At 29.3% G+C, this 19,937-nt stretch overlaps 3 protein-coding genes across 7 annotated transcripts; all 3 read left to right on the top strand.

Moving 5' to 3' along the window:
• Positions 1-2,699, top strand: LOC108721537 (uncharacterized). Of its 3 annotated transcripts, none has more exons than XR_001936574.1 (4): positions 1-158; positions 846-971; positions 1,254-1,530; positions 2,387-2,699. XR_001936574.1 is itself a non-coding variant. In XM_018446132.1 (4 exons), exons 1-3 carry the CDS (start codon positions 147-149, stop codon positions 1,434-1,436), a joined length of 321 nt encoding a protein of 106 aa, XP_018301634.1. In that variant the 5' UTR covers positions 1-146; the 3' UTR covers positions 1,437-1,474; positions 2,387-2,507. The 3 variants fall into 3 exon arrangements, 2 of the variants coding, with proteins under 2 accessions (XP_018301634.1, XP_018301633.1); XM_018446132.1 differs by having other exon boundaries at positions 1,254-1,474; positions 2,387-2,507; XM_018446131.1 differs by lacking the exon at positions 2,387-2,699 and having other exon boundaries at positions 1,254-1,632.
• A 1,368-nt stretch (positions 2,700-4,067) lies between these two features.
• Positions 4,068-9,501, top strand: LOC108721534 (peptidyl-alpha-hydroxyglycine alpha-amidating lyase 2). Of its 3 annotated transcripts, none has more exons than XM_018446124.1 (8): positions 4,068-4,218; positions 4,754-5,011; positions 5,323-5,477; positions 6,130-6,328; positions 7,743-7,935; positions 8,119-8,313; positions 9,018-9,130; positions 9,257-9,501. In XM_018446124.1, exons 2-8 carry the CDS (start codon positions 4,868-4,870, stop codon positions 9,410-9,412), a joined length of 1,155 nt encoding a protein of 384 aa, XP_018301626.1. In that variant the 5' UTR covers positions 4,068-4,218; positions 4,754-4,867; the 3' UTR covers positions 9,413-9,501. The 3 variants fall into 3 exon arrangements, with proteins under 3 accessions (XP_018301626.1, XP_018301627.1, XP_018301628.1); XM_018446125.1 differs by having other exon boundaries at positions 4,160-4,218; positions 4,767-5,011; XM_018446126.1 differs by lacking the exon at positions 4,068-4,218 and having other exon boundaries at positions 4,684-5,011.
• A 5,054-nt stretch (positions 9,502-14,555) lies between these two features.
• Positions 14,556-19,937, top strand: LOC108721454 (lipase 3). The gene is made up of 7 exons (XM_018446003.1): positions 14,556-14,778; positions 15,961-16,153; positions 16,365-16,479; positions 16,670-16,913; positions 19,181-19,324; positions 19,424-19,651; positions 19,785-19,937. Exons 1-7 carry the CDS (start codon positions 14,626-14,628, stop codon positions 19,935-19,937), a joined length of 1,230 nt encoding a protein of 409 aa, XP_018301505.1. The 5' UTR covers positions 14,556-14,625.

Here is a 19,937-nt window from a genome sequence, read left to right as displayed (position 1 = left end):
TCAGGAACTGCATCGCATAGGGATAATGCCTCGCGAGTAACATCACGACGGGCAAATGCAGCTTGCGTGGGCTCGCCACCCTCTCTGCATTTTTTTGCATATAATCTAAAATCGAGAATAAAATTGTCGCGAGAGACAAGGCAGTTATGAAGGAAAATGTGAGTGCGTGCAAAAATATAAAATCGTCGAATTCTCTCGACATTTATAATGCAGCAACAACCTCAGCGGACATTTTTCTTCAAATTCTTTATATAATTTTTCATAATTTCCATATAAATTTTAGAATTTTTTTCAGAAATTCTTTTTTAGAAAATTTCTTTGATTTTTTGATACAAAATTGGAATACTTCAGAAGTGCTGAGAAAGTTTATTTATCTTTCCTAGAATACTTTGTATATGTGAATTTTGAAATATTTATAAGATTTTTTATTTAAAATTTTCTAAGATTTTAACATTTCTAAAGAAATTTATAAAATATTATATAAAGAAGTTTAAAACCTTTTTTTAAAATCTTCATAAATTACAAATATAAAAAATTCTTAAAAATACTACGAAATATTATGAAGATTTTTTTCATTAAAGAAATACTGCAAGTTCAAATCACTCTAAGGGATGGCTAATTAAGGGATGGAAAGATTTATTTATCTGCAAATATCGCCAAATTTCAGCAAATTCGAAAATAATGAGAGAAAATATAAATTAAATCTCTAAAAGAATCAATAAATTTTGGCAGAAATTAATGAAAATTTAGTACCTTGTTTTCAGAATAAGGAATGTGTTAACTTTTTACATATTTAACTTTATATATATTTTATACAGCGTAAATTATGTGTTACTCTTTTTCAGGATGGAACTACGTTATATTTTTTATTGATACTCGCATTATGTACGAGAGCATATTTGGCGAACGCTAGGCATATAATTACTAAGAGAAATTACAGTGACCAAAGTGTAAGAGGCTACCTAGCCGAGGTAGATAATTATAAGTATTTGGTACAATAAGAATCAAGTTAAACTATACTGCTATTCAAATAAATCAAATAAGTAAGGAGTCATATTATACGGTTAAGGCTAAACCTTTGTGCCTAATAATATTTCTATGTGAATTTTTAAATATATATTTTTATATGATTTCTTTATTTATTTGAAGTATTTTATATTATAACGCACAAATATTGTATTATTCAATAAAAAAAAACTAAAATGATAGATTTATTGTTAAAGTTTTTAAAATAATTCTCTGATGTTTTTCAGAGGATTTGCTGGTGGAACGAAGTGTGCAAGGAAGAATTTCACAGTAAGTTTCGGTGTCGCTGCCCGAAGTGGTCCTATTGCCGTGCGCCAGGAAGATATTATGACGCACACTGTAGTATGACACGCACAGGCTACATATGGACCCAACCTGAAACGTCATTAAGTCTCGAAATCGATAAGTAAACGATGCTACGGAGTGCCAGTCCCGCGAAGAAAAACAGGTGAATTAAAAAAAATCGATAGAATCCATTTCGCATGACAAAGTTCATGAAATAAAGTAAGTGTAGAAATATAATCTTTTTTTTTGTTAATAGTTTACGCATTTTCTAATTGATAACAAGTATTCGCCAGTTCTTTAATAATAATTCTCTAGGGTACAACGGGGTAATTTGAATAATTTCAGACATTTTAAACAATTTCTCGAAAAATAATAATTTTATCGTTACTTTGAATATGTAGCAGAAAACTCACATATTTAAGGAATATTTACCCAAAATATAAAAAAATTAATTTTTAAATCTTGAGACGTAATGCTATTATTCGATTTCCCCCTATAATTTTAATGAAGCTCAATTTTGAGGGGCAATTTGGATATCTTACAGGATAATTTGAATAATATTGAAAATGAACATTAAAATTACAACAAAAACCAAATTTTTAGTTAAGTATTAAAATACTTAAACTCATCCATAATTTGATCCCATCCCTGTTTATATACTTTCTACGTAGATTTCATAAAATCTTAAGAAACCAGGATATATTCTTATAAACTACAATAACAACCAAAATTCTCTACCTATCTTGCTTAATATAAAACTCTCCACAGACTTCCAGATATCTTTTCAAACCTACATAAATATGTAGACTACAGTATCTTCTTTGCTACTAACTCTAAATATAAAACATGGTGTCTCAATTTTTTTTGAAATTCTTGCAAACGCTTACTATTATCCAAATTTCCCCGCTATTCAAATTACCCCGCTGTACCCTAATTAAATTATTTTAATTATATTTATCATCCAATTAAGCTGGAAATGATAAGAAATATCAAAATATTTTTAAATCGCTAATTTTCGATTATACAATTTCACAGAATTGTTTTCGACTAATGTCAACGTATGGATTTTGTACAGGAATAGCAATATACGATGGAAATATTGAAAATCAAACATCTGTTCAAAATCAAAATCGACGTTCGTTAGAATTTTGCAGATTTATTCACCAGTTATAAGATATGGCACAATTGTTTTAAAGGTAATTTTCTATTAACAGATTTATCTAGAAAAAAGACGGGAACGTTGTTCCAAAAATGATATTTAAAAAACATTTGAATTTGGAAGAGCAATGTGATTTGTATTAGAGCATCCACAAATTTTCGCTGCCAAGAATTTATGATTGTCACTATATATAATAAACTCGTTATGTGATTACTATTAATAAAACTCTGACGAAGTAATTTTGTGAATAATTTACTCACTTGTCCCATAAATTTGAGATTGATCTTCCTTTACAGAACATTAATCCTAAAAGGTAGAAATTATAATTATTTATTTTGAGTATTAAAAGTACTGTTGTTCAGTACTTTTAATACTCAAAATAAGTAAACTAATCACTACTTTTCAATATTAAATTGGATTTCTATATAGGATTACATGTTTCTACATGTAATTCTTTGATGTTATTATTTTGATATTAAAAAATTGCTAATTTCACTTTTATATTTTATAATGCATTTTGTAATACATAATCATTTAATATTCCTTTATTTATATAATTTATAAAAAGATCATATTTAAGTTCGAGGATATATTAAACCTTTATCTCATCACATTATCGAAATAGTGTTAAAATTAATTACTGCAAGCAATCTGATTTTAATTTAAGCTTATCATATATATAGTATTACGTACATCTCGCACTATATATGTACATCGTGCGTCTGTTCTTAGCGCTGATACAACTGTGATAAAAAAAAATGTATTAATAGCAAATAAAATGTAGACAGATGGTGCTATAGGCAAAAGGAGCCCTCTCATCTAAACCAGACACATCGAATAGAATATAATGTTTTTACATATAATTGTATAATTGCTATGTAAATTATACTGTATAATTATAACTGTTATACGCTATCGCTTAAAAGTTTCAACTCCGCGTTTATAGAAATTTCGTAATATAAAGAATAAAATATAAATACAGTTTGCATGTGTTATGTTTTTAAATATATTATTATACCTATACATATATTTTCACTAAAATAAATTTATGAGAAAAAATTATTTCTTTTTAAATTTTCTATTTTTCAAAACCTAATATCCTTAGACTTTGAATAAGGAGTCATAAACTCTTGGCATTCTATCGATAAATTTTTCAAGTGTTTTAATTAAAGATTTGTAGTTAATTTTATGCTTAATTTTTGCAAGAGAATATTGTTTACATATCATTTTCTTAGTGTTTATCAGTGTCTAGCGCAAAATATGAAATTAATATTTCTTTCAATCGATATATACGAAAAGTCTATTTAAAAAAATTTACTTGTAATTTCCGTTTACAATTATTTTTCGGCAATTCGCCATTGAATATTCCGTGATAAAAAATAAAAGAGTATATCATATCATAATTCCGTATTTTATATATAAAAAATGGAATTGTTAGCAAAAATATGCTGAATCTTTTGAGCAGTAATATATGACGTTGTATAATTATTATTTTGTGTTTTGCTGGAAATGCTACAGATTACAGAAAGCTATTGATTATCCAGCGAACACATAAAAACTCTGACGTCAATAGTCTCCAGGATACGATCACTCTACCCACTTTCCTAGGACAGTAACTAGGACACCTGCGCGCGAATATCGATCGACGCCCACCTGTCTGATTGTACCGGCGAATTCTTCCTGAAGCAGATGTAGTTGATTTTAAACGATATCTAACACAACAGCTCATCATTTCTCACCGACCATCGGTATCCAATTTGTTATTTTCTGTGCATCAACAAAATCACAACCATCTATTTTCTTTGTTTCCAACATTTTCATCCAAATTAAAGTGAGGTAATCGTAACTGTTGAATAAACAATGAATTTCTAATAAACAATTTTAAAAAATTATAGAAAATCTATGTTATATCATAAAATAACGATGAGAAATAGCAATTATTAAGTTTATCATTGACGTTTTGATCGCAATAATTCTCTACTTTACTTTATATTGTGTTCTCATATATATTTATATCCCTGTTACGTTGCGCTGTTTATAATTTCTAATGGTTATGTTATAATCGCTCTTGTTCTGATATATAAATAATTTATAGAAATGCTTTATTTCGATCTATAATCCAGTTATAACAAAATAATTTTTTTGTTTATATCTTTTTCTTTTTTTGTTAGTGTAATCGAATTTTTCATCAAACTTGTTGTTGAATCCTTTTGTTCGTATTATGTCAGACAATCAATTCCCTTCATCACATCTCATATACTTGTTGCATTAATTTCTCTGAAGCTATATTTTCGAGGTCTAACAATTTAAATTCGACGAGCGCTTGCGCGTATTATCGATTCAACACCTCGGTTTGGACCTCGTCAGCTGCGAGATTTATGGAAGAGCAGAGAGACAATGGCGAGTAGAGGAAACCAATTCCCTCGAGTTCTCTTGACATTCGCAGTAGTGATATTTAGAGGTGTTACATCCAATATCAATGATGGAAGCTTCGATGGGAGTAACTTCAATAAATTTGACGTTTCTGACCAATTTTCTCATGTATGTAACTAATTTGTACTTAATATATTACATCTTAATAAATTGTTACGTCGTAATATTTAAAATAATATTTGCGCGTGTAGAAACTTAATAAATTAATAAGCACATTCTTCTTTTTACTTAAGTTTCTACTAATGCTCATCCGTATTAATTTCATAGAGTAACATTCAAGTGTTTATTATGAGGCATTATATATTTATAATATTGCCCTAAAAATCATACAAATCATGTTTTAACAATATTACAATAACAATAATTCTGTTCTGTAATAATCATATGTTTACGATTTTCTTGTTATCTTTATTACGCAGGATCAGTTTTCGGGATCCTATAACGCGCCACTACATCCCATCGAAAATCGTTTCTGGCGAAGTCCCGAAAATCTTGGTGAAGTTTCCGGAGTCGCTGTGGAACCGACGGGGAATCTCGTAATTTTTCATCGTGGAGACCGAACATGGAATTACGAGTAAGTCATTAATAAATTAATGAATGCAAATCAAAAGCATAAAAATTAAATTTTTTTTTAATATTCATTAAGAAAAGCAACGATTGCTGAAGCATTTAAGTACTCTGCAATACTTTTTATATTTATAGTTTTTATATTTAAAAAATATAATAACTTTGAAGATGGTTTTATTTCAATTTATTTTAATATTCAATATATAACTTTCTTTTTCTGAAAAATCTAGTTTAAGTATGTGATTGATTTATTATTTTTAATTATTTATTTTATTTTATTATTTGTATTTCTTTAACTTATGGGCTGCATTCCGTTTCACGCATGATGCATCTTTTATCCTGGTTATTTACCGAATGTTAAACAAGAATAAATGATTCATTATGCACATCATGTGTGAAACGGAACGCAGCTTTAATGTAATTTAAATGTATATAAAAACAATTTTTTTAACCTGAAATACTGTCATCACGTTAATAATGGCTGCATTCAACATAGAAAGCAGTTTTGCAACTGTTAATTGTAAAATTCTTCAATATGATTCGTTTATACACTTAGATAAAGAATCAAAAGCAAGAACTAATCGTATTGAAAAATTTTGCAATAGTTGCAAAGCTGCTTTCTCTGCTGAACGCAGCTAATGCATTTGACGAAATTTTAGTACTTTCGACGAAAATGCAGAATACCAAGAGAAATACAGAGGTCCCATTCGTGAGAACACAGTATTAAAGGTGGATTCTAAAATTGGTAACATTATTTGCGGTTGGGGAAATCAAACGTTTTATTTACCGCACGGAATTCACGTCGATCTCTTTGGAAACATATGGTTGACTGATATTGCTCTCCATCAAGTATTCAAGGTATGTAAGAAATTCGTATTAAAAACACACAAATAGCCTCTATTATAATTAATAAATAATAAAAAAAGGAATCATCAATCTTGCTATCAAATAAATGAATCGTTATAATTATAAAACATATCATCTTATATCATAAATGTGTTTTCATTGTTAGTAATTATCAGGGTTGAGAAGTAACACTATTAGGTTAGGTACTTATAACGCTGTTATCGTTACTTTTTTTATAACATACTGCGACGTTATTTTTTTGTAACACTAACATAGTCATATTTTCCAAATAACAGTAACAAATTTAATAATTATTTTTGTCGTTACTTTTTATACTTTAACCTATTTATGGCATAATTTCCGTGTATTTTTTCTTCATATCTTGAATATACGAAAATTATGTCTTAAATAAATATTGAAATCTAGTATTTATAGTTTGTTATTATACAAGATGATCCAAACCTTTTTTTTTAATACACTTATGGTAGAGCGAACTAAATTAAATATTGAATCGAAAAATTTTCTATCATTTCGCAATTTTCGCAATTTTTTTAAGTTACCCAATGAGCAGAATGTCTAAAATTACCATCTAAAAATTTTGATTTTCCAAGAATCTCTTCCAAGAGTTTCCAAAAGGTTCTTGAAGATCCGGCAATAAGTCGTACGTCATACGTCAAAGCTTGTGTGTTGATTATGTCTACAACTTAAGTCTAAGTAAATGTTACGATCTTATGCTCAGACTCTAACTTTCCCAACCCTTTGATAATTATAATGTATAAATAATAAATATATACACGTATTAAAATTGCATTAATAAATAAAATAATTGAAAACTTAATAAGAACTCGTTATTTAATCTATAAATAACGTATAGCAATAAATTATTACATGTTATAATTGATCTTTTATTATAGTTATTAGAAGCGCCATTCTCGACGGTCAAAGTTAGATATTAATAATACTAATGTATTCTTTAAATGAATTTATCTAAGAAATATGATTGCGCGCCGTTACTATCGGACTTTCAACACTATATCCATCTGAAATATTAGTGTCTCGGTGATCTAAGGCTTAATTAGGAAGCACACGACATGCTAGAGATCCGGGTTCGATTCCCGGCCGAAGTAATATTTTTCGTAATAAGTTCTTTACAGGTTTTAACATACATGTAATTAAATTTGAGGAAATTATTAATATTTCAGATGGATTGTGTTGAAAGTCCGATAGTAAAGGTGCGCACCATATTTCTGAGATGAATTCATTTAATTAAAAAAATACACACATATATATATATGTATTCGTTTAACATCTAATTTTGACCATCAAATGCGTTTTTTGTACTTAGGTGATGTACTCCGGTCTTGTTTCTAATCTTATTGTTATTACTGTTAAAAACATATTAGAGACTATCTGCATAAAATTATAGTACTCGGCTTTCGGTGTTCCCGAACTGATTCTCGGTCAAAGATTTGAGCCTGGAAGCGATATAAATCATTTCTGCCAGCCAACCTCAGTCGCGGTTTTACCGAGTGGCGATATTGTCATCGCTGACGGATATTGCAACAATAGAATAGTACTGTTTGACAAAAGGGGCAATCCCAAATATGCTATCGGTGAAAGTACGTTTAATATTATCAATAATAATGTTAATAATATAATCTGTCTTAAATTTTTATCCTAATCCTTAAATGGGGATATCCTTAAGAGGAAATTCTTAAAAATTCTCTTTTCTAATAAAAACATACTTTCAATACACATATTTATTACATATTTAAATAAAGTTAATGTATTTGCGATTTTAGATTGGATTACTTTGAGAGTTCCACACGCCTTGACGATTTTGCCAAATAAACAAGTATGTATCGCTGACCGCGAAGATTTGAGAATTGTATGCCTGGATGTAACATTTTCCGGATTGAAACAAAACCCTTCTTCTTATCTTCCTTATTCGATTCATCATCCGCAATTCGGTCGAATATTCGGAATTGCATCATATCGTAAGTAATTCACGATAGTTGTAATTTTTGTATACAAATAATTACTATTATATTAAAAATAATTCTTTCGATCTCATGTTAAAGTCGAAATCGAATCGATATTAAACTGAATCAAGCAGCAAAATAAAACGAAAAGTATTAGTTTATTAAATAAAAAAATCAGTAATATTATAGTCGTATCTCATTTTAATTTCAATACTTTTAATTACTTATTTAAATTCTTTATAAATATATAATATTTAAGAAAAATTTGCTATGTAAAGTAAAAGAAATAAAAGAAATTAATTTTTAATTTAATTTAATTTATTTGTGCATCAATTACGAAATAAAAATAAAAACAGCAACTACAGAGTTAAGCGAGAAAAGTTAAATGCACGAAATGGTAAGGCACCAACAAAATCTGCCGCTCTAACGCCTATCAGAAAGAGAGAGTAAAAAGTTACAGTTATAAAAGCGCAAAAGCGGAACAAAGCAGTATAAAAATAGATCGAACTTAGAATACAGAATGGATAATTACGAAACATAAATTTAACATATAAAATGAAAGTTAAATTACAAAACATCAATTTAATATATAATATGAAAATTAAATACAAATTTAAATATAATAATTGTGAACAAGTTAAGTACAAAATATAATGATAATAATAGCACTATAAATCAACAATAAATGTCTTTATTACATTATATGTTGATAATTTCAGGTGGTTTCATTTATGCCGTGAATGGAATGACATTTAAAAACATACAAATTAAGGGTTTCACCATTGATCCTATAAATCGGAACGTAATCGAATTTTGGAACCCGGAGTCTTCAGTAAGTATTATATTTCATATTTTTTTAAATAACTCCTATACATTTATTAGAGATTTCAAATATATTTGAGAATCAAAGTAACCAGTCTCTAATTATATATAAGAAGAATATATTGTATTTTTTTAGGCCTTTACTATGCCTCACGCCATTGCTGTGTGCCCTTATGGTAGAGCCCTTTATGTCTCAGAAATTGGACCAAACAAAGTATGGAAATTCGACCTAGTGACCAAATCTAATAACACAGATGTTAAGCAATTAGTATTACATAGGGATTCGAAGTAATTTGATCGTTATTTATAACGCCGCGCAGTTACAGTTACTTTTTTTTGTAACGGACTGGAAACGGCGTTATCTTTCTTTTTATAACTGTAACGGGGTAACGTAGTTATATTTTTTTGGTAACGATAACGATTTTAATTACTCTTATCGTCACTTTTTATATTTTGAATCTATTTATGAAAATAATGTTTTATACATTCAATCTTCAATCTTTAGCTTTAATATTCATAATTTGTTCTCACTTCAAGATTGTTTAAATTTCGACTTGAGATGCTATAGTATTTGTGGTTGGTTTATGACGTCTTAAGAATTTCATAAACCTATTATAAAGTTGTATTAACATAAAAACAAACTTATTATGAATATCAATCTTTAAATTTGACAAAAGTGATACCATATACAAAATTTATTGTAAAATATCTTATCCGGATTATATTTCAAGATCAAAAATTTAATCGACGCTTGGTTTGCAAAATTGGATAAATGTATGTATAAATTCGCTCTAAAATATTATTATGTACTAATCTCCAGTTCGGAAAAAGTATCTCTTTTAATTGTGTTTTCACATATTAGTCTAGTGTTATTATTGTTTATTGCTTTCATTAATACATAAACAAAATATTGCAAAATTTTTTAGACTGATCTTGTTTCAGCATTAAAAAAATAATGACCATTATCGTTATTTTTTAAGTAATGGTAACGGTAATTATAAGTTATTTTTTTACTCGGTAACGACTATCGGGGTAATCAGTTATTTTCAAAAAGTAACTTTCCAATTTCTGATATTATATACAGGTGAAATCTGTCGTTTGATGCTATCAGGAGACGCAGTAACGTCTTCCGTCAAATATTTTTGATGAAGTTTAATATATTAAAAACATCCTTTTATATTATTATGAAAGGGACACTACTATGTCATGTAAGAGACGCTGCAGCGTATCATGTACAGAAAGGAGGCTTATTGTAATAAAACATTGTTTTGTTTAAATAAATTAATATGATTTAAAAAATGCATATATTGGAAGAATGCAAAAAGAAAGAATGCAGGTGGATTTTTGCAATTAAAATAAGATAACAACTATGTCCGTAAATGCACTCGATGCGTATAAATATGAATATTATGTCAAATATTATTGTCATTTACATAGCAAAAATAGCAATTAAAAAAAAAACAAATTTTCGGAAAAAAATAGAAATTTTTCCGGTTTTTTTTCAACAATTTGAAAAAAAAGTTTTTTTTAAATTATACATTTAGGCAATAAATTGTGAGTAGCATATATTCGTTATGATAAGCAAAGAATGAAGATTAGCTGTACAGACACTGAGCCGATCCGTTGCAGATTCATTACAATTTTGCAAAATATTTTTATACAAAAAGTTTTTCTACTTAAACATTTCTTCGTTTTATACTGTTACTTCTTTAATTTTTTGTGGTAACACTTGAATTGAACAAGGTAATGCAATTTTGTGATATAATAATGTTTTGAAGGAGAATTAAATAACTACTACTTTGGATGGAAGAGAAAATGTCTTTAAATAATTTGTGATATAATAATTTCTTTTAAAAAGAATTAAAACCATTTGGATTGGAATGGGAAGATTCTTCAATAGAAATACAAAGATACATATACTTAGGCTTCAGTGTATAAAAATTAAAGATAATATTACTTGAATTATATTCTTTACTTAATTTGATGTTTTATTTTAACTTGGTGCTAGTTGTTGATACCAAATCTCTTATATAAAGGAGAAGGTGGTATTATGGCTATATATATATATACATATTGTGACCTTCCTTGATGTCTCCGCTATTATATAACGAATCCTAATGATTATTTATGGAATTATTTGTTCAGTAGCTCGCTGTTACATGACACTAATATACCAATACTCAATAGCCAGCACTTATTATAACGCATTTTTACTTTAAAATGTTTCGAAACATTTCTGAGGTACATTTTAACATTTAATTACACCTACTCCTCATTTTTCTTAAACTTGAGCGTATTATCACATGAATATATATATTTTTGAGTGTGTTATTTGCTATTTAATATTTTATTTGACTGTATATATTTTGAGTTATGCAAATTTAAAGAATAGCATGGCATTTTACTAATATGGCCCTCTATGGACATTGATTACTTACGACCTTTTTTTTGAGGTTTTCATCAAAATAATTATTTGATAATCGATTGTAGCTCTACTGTTAATTTATAGTTTATCTTACGTGTACTATTTTTAGTATAATGGTTTTTAATGGAGTTATGAGCAATCAAAGTTAGAATGCTCCTTTTTACTTAATCCGCAAGTAACTCAGAAACAAAAAATCGTAGAACCATTATTAAATAACGATTTTGTAGGGAATTTTAATCTTTCACGATAGATAGTCAAAAAATTGTTCAATTCTTTTGGAAGCACGTGACAGATCTATAAAGTGAAAAGAAATTTTTTCGTTTTTTTCAGCTGGTAGTTTTCTATATGTAAAAATTATCAAACTCACATAAACTCAAAAAATATAGTAAGTTTTTGGAAGTAGAGTTTTCAAGCTTTATGTAAAATCCTTTTTTAAATTTAAATTTTGTTTATTTTTTAACGAAGTTACAACTGCTCTTAATAGCAATACAGAAAAACGGTCATTTCATTTGTACCAACCTAATAATTTAGTACAATAGTTTTCTTTTTAAGATGAATGTATTCTTAGCACCTTTTTCTACCTTCTTTAAAAAGGTAAGTTAGTAGTTACTAATCACTTATATCATGCATTTTTTTTTCTTTACATATACACATACCAACGAATCCCAACGGGGCCCATTTTCTAAAAAAAAATAATTTTTCAAGGTTATATAAAATGTCTCCTTGATTTTGGATTTTGTAAGATATTAATTTAATTTTTATATATGAAATAATAAAATAAATGTAATTCATATAAGTGCGACATGTACTCTGTACTTTTTGCATAATACAACTAGTGATGTTATAAGAAATATGTACAATTTTGCTGCGTCATTCCGCTATTAACTTTCGATCTTGACATATGACCTCATTCAGGCGTTACATCAGTATAAAAAATTCCGGCGTGATTATTACGTACGCAAAGTTTACATTATAAGACATAGCTTTATTTATATCGTTATCTCGTATTATGCGAAAATGTACATCAGAACAGATTGCGTGAAGAATTGAGCACATGAACGAGTGATTTTTCCTTTAAAAGATTTCTTTAAATTTAAAATAGTTTTTATTTTAAATTATTTGAATGAAATAAACGAAAATAAGAGTTTCGTGTCCAAATAAATCTTTTTCTCTATATACGTGATGATATAAAGGTGTTTGTAACTATTTCTCAAAAATGATACCTTAGAAAATAACTTTATCATCACGTGGTGACCTCTTACAATAATTCAGTATGAACTCCCCGTTAAATTTATTAATTTTTAATAATAATTTTCATTTTGAAATTTACTGAATTCTTTATAATCTTAATATTTTACTAAATTGTTAATGAAATCTTAATGAAATAATGCTAAAAGTGGATTATAATTGATATAGATTTTAATATACATGATTTTAAATGCAATTTAGTAATATTTCGTTATTATTAATTACAATTCCAGTAAAAAAATTATGTCACGATGACATAAGTCTCTCTCTGCCTTTCTCTGAGCACTTACGAAAATGAATGGTGTAACTGATTCTTATCAGTGCTTAAAAAACGTAAAAAATAATCTATAGCTCCTTCCAACGTGTTCGTTGAAGTGAGTACGAGCTATAATAGGAACGTGTTAGAGCTTGAGATGCAAATCTAATGAGTTTCCATAAAATATTACTTTCATTTCTGGTTTCTCCTACCTGTTCTCATTGATGATATAATGATCAGGCAAAGTTGAATTGAATCAGTCACTTGTACGGTCTTAACGAAAACACTATACTTAATGTGTCTATTAAACGCAAAAGAAGATTTATATTCAATACTTCTGTATTCAGTGTCATAAACTTTATCGAATGTTCATATATTATTCAAACTTAATTGTAATAAATTTTCATTTGCCTAACATTGAATGTGAGCCCTTCACTGAAAAACCGCGCAGCAGTAAGATAATTATAATTATAATATTTTTTTTCAAGGAAAAACTTTATAATCTGCCATCTGACATATTGAATCTATACAGTGTATTGTTGCCTGAATTCAATCATCTGGATTTAGTTTGGAGCAATTACGCGCTTGACTTCGTATACTATTTACGATCATGAAAAAGATTTGACATCAATCGGATAATATTGTCTCCTTTTCCTCGATAATAAAGATAAGAAATGAATGGGACATCAAATCCTTTTAATGAATCTACGAATATAGAAATTTTGCTTATAGTTTTTTGAAATAGTTTGAGTATAAGTGAATAAAAATATATGCATCTAAGTTCTCAATTTAGCGCATTCTACTCCATCTCCCCCCTGTCTAGGAAAAAGTCGGTGGAGTAGGCCTCATTTTGCGTGCAAAGTCCATCGCCCCTTAACAGAGGGAAAAGTGAAGCGTTCATGCATTTATTTTTCATTTTTGCGAACATTTTACTCCGATCTCATGGCTAATATAGATGATAATGTAAAAGACTAAAAATTCAATTTTACATCAACATTTTAATAAAAAATAAAACTGTCTTATTTGTTTTTGAAATAGAATTTTTTCCCACAAAAACCACAAGACTTCTCTTGTAAAACATGGTATACATTTTCATAACTAGTTTTGTTCATTACTGAAAATAAACACGGTTTTTGGAGGAGCACCACTTCTGAACATTTACCATTAATTTTTTCGAAAATTGATTTGTCCTTCTTTAGACCATACAACTTTTATTTGAAACGTTTTTTTCTCATATCTTGTTTTTCAAGATATTTGCCCGAGTCAATTAAAACAATGGAACACTCTGTATATGCACAGCATATAATCGTGTATCTTTTATAATTTTTTTATCACCGTGTAGCTAATAACATGATGTGATTAATAACATTTCCTTTTTTGTGTAAAAAATGAAAAATCATCAACGCACGATTCTCCATATTAAAATTTGGTATTATAAAAAAAAAATTAAAGAAGAGCTCAGCTAAAATTACGCTGTTCTTCTTTGTTTTCTATTTTTGGTACAATTCTTTGATATCCTAGCAGTCCTGTCCCGGCTATTTTTTCATCGACATTGAACCATTCGTCTAACTCTATAATGCGAGTGATCGTACATCTTTTATTCCTTTGTGGTTTTCTCGACTATACAGCAGTTGGAATACCTGATGTTCCGCAGAATGTATTTAAAAAAGTACAAACGGACAAAGAACAATTAAACAGCAGATACATTCCTCCTCAAGGCCATCTCATAGTAAGTATATGATAGATATAGAGTGCTTTTCAGCAAGAGACACAGATGACATAGTGTAATAAGGGTGCTATTGCATTTGTGCGTTTTCGTCGTACGATAAATGTGTACAGAGAGGTCTTCGGATCTCTCTATCCTACAGCCAATCAACAGGCATGAAAAATTCGTACGACAAAAAACACACAAATGAAATAGCGGCCTGAGGCTGATATTACATTTGTCGCATGGCAAAGCATTTCAAGCCTATTGACTGGCTACAAGAAAGAGAAGTTGTCGGATCTCTCTGTCCTATAGCCAATCAATAAACTTAAAATCTTTGTCGTACGATAAATGTAATACCAGCAACACAATGAATCATAGTACCTTTGTTGTTTGCCAAGGTTAAAAAAAGGTTATAATGTTAAGAAATGATCATTGTTACACTGTCTCTTGCTGGAAAATGCACCAATATTCTAGTAAAAATAAGAATTTTAGTAGATTTTATTAGAAATATTCTATCAACAAGAATTCCAGTTATCATTAGCATTCCAATAAATTTAATCAAAAAATTCTGATTTCATTTTCAACCAAAAATTTTTTTCAATATGTGTGATGTTTCATATTATGTAAAAATGCTCAAATCTCTCTGCTGTTAAGAAAAGATACATACTCGTATACACACACACACATATATATATATATATATCTCAGCTGTAAACTGTAGTCATTTTGACGTCGACAATTAATCATTTTGAATTATTGACGTCAAGTGATCTATTAAAAATGTCATACTGACGTTATCTTTTTTACCATTTAATGACGTCATTTATTCATGACGTATTTACAACGTCATACTTATTGACGTCAGATAAATGACTAATCGACGATGTATTGGTAACGTTATTAATGATCAATTAATAACGTCATTCATTATGCCGTTAATCATACAAAAATGATGACATACTTTCGACGTTGGTTAATATGACGTTATGTGACTGTGACAAATCCACGTCACTTTTACAATGATAGGACATCAGATTGGTTAAGAATGATCAATTAATTACGTAAAATAGACGATGCTCGTATTGTACAAATTTGGTTCAATTTTCGATTGATTAAAAATGTTCTTTCCACATATATCATTATTGATCTTTCTTCAAAGCTAATAGCAATAACATTTTTTCACGTGCTTTTATTTTTTTTCAGTTACAGATGATAAGAAAAGCAGGTTTTCCCGCGGAAATTCACGTAGTACAAACGGAGGATGGCTATCTTTTAACACTTTATCGTATTCCACGTAAAAATGATGCACGTAAAAATGGTTCACCCGTGCTACTGCAACATGCTCTTTTATCTAGCTGCGCCGATTTTCTCATCCTCGGCAAGGATAAAGGACTTGGTATGACATTCAATCCCTAAGAATATTTCTCTTCCTAAAAGACTAGGTTTCTCTATTTGGAAAAATTATCAAGTTCCAAAATATATATTTTTGAATGTAACTTTTAATAATGTATGTAATTTGTAGCGCATTTTAATTATTTTTTAATACTCGTATTGGTAAAAGCATATATAAGAAATTTGCTGTAAACAATGTTTTTTTTATACTTTAGCTTTCATATTGGCCAATTATGGATATGACGTTTGGTTGGGCAATTTTCGTGGAAATACTCATTCGCGAGCACATATTTTTTTATCTCCATTGAATTCAAAATTTTGGAATTTCAGGTATGTATATATGTTCATAAAATAAAAATAATTATGTGTTGAATGTAACATTGTCATAATAATATATTATTTAATTTATGGCAAAAAATCAATTAATAATTTCTACACTTTTGTGTAATAGTATATTTTGTTATACTCTCTGTAAGGAGATATATATATATATGTGTATATTGATTAAATTTTTCGTTAGCTTTCACGAAATGGGCATTTACGATATACCCGCGATGATTTTATATATTACAAAAATGACTTCGCAACCATTGCACGCATATATCGGTCATTCACTAGGCTCGACTGCTTCTTACGTAATGGCAGCGGAACGTCCAGAATTCGCTCGAATGGTGCGAATAATAATCAGCCTTGCACCTGCGGCTATTGTGAAACGTACAACAACTCCGTTACGGTTTATCGCCTCTTTGTTAGTAAATAATCAGGTAAAAAATCATATGAAAATACTCTCAAAAATAATTTATTATCAGGGAATAATTTAAAACGACATCTAATATATATAAGAAGCTGCTTTTATTATTTCTATCTTTCGACTTTAGACTACACACAAGATATTGAATTTTTTTTCGAGTATTATTCTTTTTAATCCACTTTTAGAGATTTTGAAGTTTATTTTCTTTTAGAAAAATATTGCAGTGTTTGTATTAATGCAGTATTTGTATTAAACGATTGAAATATTGAAAAGGATAATCGAACGGTTAGTAAAATTAAATTTTTAGCTTTTGAATTTTAAGCGAAATTATTTTAATAGAGTTAAAATTTTGAAGTTCCGAAAATATACATATACAAGCTGGTGCACGAAATACCATATCATTTAATTATCTCGTTAAAACTATACTCGAGGAGTATCGGGTTTTTTTTAACTGTGAGCAAATTCTGTACTTCATGGAAATTCTGTTAGGTATTGTGACATCACGAATTAGAATTTTGAGGTGAAGGCACACACACCAGTTTGAAATCAGGTGGACAACAGACGGTTTAATAAAAAAAAATATAATAATTGTAAATTAAGTATTGGACACCCGAGCATCTCATTTCCTTTTTTCAAGGGGAGAGAGGTGTTGCGAGCGACTTCGGAATCATATGCGCTAGCTACGTCAACAGCGTTGCGTTAAGAATGCATCAGCTAAGAGCGAGTGGGTGACTAACGGGTGTTTACACACAAAAATTAGCAAGATTGCTTCGACCCGAAAAAATAGCAAAATTGCCATTTCACAATTCTAAAATACTGGAACGTCGAAACCTAAAGATTTCGCCAAAGGTATATGTATAACCAGAAAGAAAGAAGGGGGTGCGAGTTTTCATTGTTTCATTAAAAGTCAGTCGGTTATCTAAGGATGTATCGGACATCTGAGGATTGCCAAATATCTGATTTCTGGTAATATATTTGGCCTTACATTAAACCTTACATTAAAATGATGTGTATAATGGTACGAATACCTGAAAACTTTTATCATTACACTGACATATTTTTTAGAAATATAGAACTGGATATCTAGCAATCCTTCCCGGATATCCGGTACTTCCTTACATGAAAGTATATTTTCCAAATAAAGTTTATATTCGTTTGCAAAACACTTCGTGTGATTTTTCCGGTTCCCATTTCCGGCGTTCCTTGTGTCGCTCGCGGCACAACATTACGAGAATTTCAATATTTTCTAAAAAATGTTAAAATAAAAAATATTATATAACCAAAACCTAAAGAAATACAATAATTTTACAAATCTGGCATTTATGTTGGTAATTTAATAATTTTGCGTAAAATAAAATTTTTGTAAGACTAATTTACGTTGACATACATCATTTAGTAACAAGGCGGAACTTGTTGCGTTGAAGATTGTGGGGAGATGTACATTACCTTCCTACGTAAACAGATTGTCACTAATTTGCTTAGTTTTTAAGATACTTAAAAAATCTAATCAAGACGTCATTCCAATGACAGCAATCTTACCCTGTATAAAACAAATGGTATGACATTTCGTGTGTGTGTGTGTGTGCCTTCTTCTATTTCTTAAATTAATATGTACACTTTCATTTCCGCTCAATTTCGACTCGTAATGTCACATCTAACAGAATTTCCACGAAGCATAGAATTCACTCATAAAATTAAAAAAAAAAATCAATACTTCACAAGCACAGTTTTAATGAGATAATTAAATAGTTATGACATTTCGTTTGCCACCTTGTAGTACTAACAAGGGAAATTTCACAACTGTCCGGAATCGATTTGATTCTCCATGAAATATGTTGTTAAACACGAAAATCTACGAGAAATATGTATTTTTTTATACGTGCCCTAACTCATGTTTAAGGGGTGCAACACCCCTTTGAAAAAAAAACTATTTTTCTTTCCGTTTTTTTTCAAAGGGGTATATCATCCCTTAAACATGAGTTAGGGCACGTATAAAAAAATACGTGTCTCTTAGATTTTCGTGTTTAACAACGTATTTCATGGAGAATCAAATCGGTTCCTGACAGTTGTGAAACTTCCCTTGTAAGAATTTGAATGTAATTTCAACTAAATATTCATTGAAATATTTCAATTAAGATTGGAGCAATTAAAGTTTCTTTGTATAAACCATGTTTCAAAGAGTTGCTTCAAATTTTTTATTCTCAAATATTTATTGTAAGCTGTAAGATCAGATTATAAGCAAATTACATCGCGGTCTAAATTCAAAATGCTCCTTTACAGGAGCTCTTGCAGCTGCTTGGTATAAACGAGATTCTGCCGCAGAGCTCTATATCTTTTGCTAAGCCTATCTGCGATATCGATCCAGAGTTATGCGCCAATGTGATATTTCTTTTCTGCGGTTACGATAGGGAGCAATTAAATATTGTGAGTATTCTGCAAGAATCGTAATGAAACCGATTTTCATCTTCGATCGGGTTTCCGTCATCATTTCATCCGCATGATCACAACTTGTCCGGTTTTTAGACTTTACTGCCTATATTTTTGAGTCACAGTCCAGCTGGTACTTCGTTGAAAATGCTAATACACTTGTACCAGATAGTTAATTCCGGAAAGTTTAGCCAATACGATTACGGTCGTGCGAAAAATCTACAGATCTACAACACATCCGAACCGCCGAATTACAATCTCGCCAACATCACCACACCGTTCGCGTTGTTCTACGCCGAAAACGACCCGATAGTCACCATCCTGGTAGGTACAGCAAATAAACGCATTTAAATCAATAAAAGACATATTAAAGATTAATATGCTTTAATCGTTTGTACACATAAGGCCTTATATTACTAAAGAAATGTAAAATTGCTCACAAAATTGTTTCTTTAAGGACGCGAAAGAATTCATCAGCTTGTTACCCAATATAGTGGACGAATATGCAGTGCCGTTTCCTAAATTCAATCATCTGGATTTCGTACTTGCCACAGATGCACCTCGGCTTGTATACAATAGATTACTTAAGGTTCTAAAAATAGGATCATAG

This window comes from Mycetomoellerius zeteki, unplaced genomic scaffold (assembly GCF_001594055.1).
Source record: "Mycetomoellerius zeteki isolate Tzet28-1 unplaced genomic scaffold, Tzet1.0 scaffold174, whole genome shotgun sequence".
In the NCBI taxonomy this organism is placed as follows: Eukaryota; Metazoa; Arthropoda; class Insecta; order Hymenoptera; family Formicidae; genus Mycetomoellerius; species Mycetomoellerius zeteki.
This window is presented reverse-complemented; position numbering and strand designations above follow the sequence as displayed.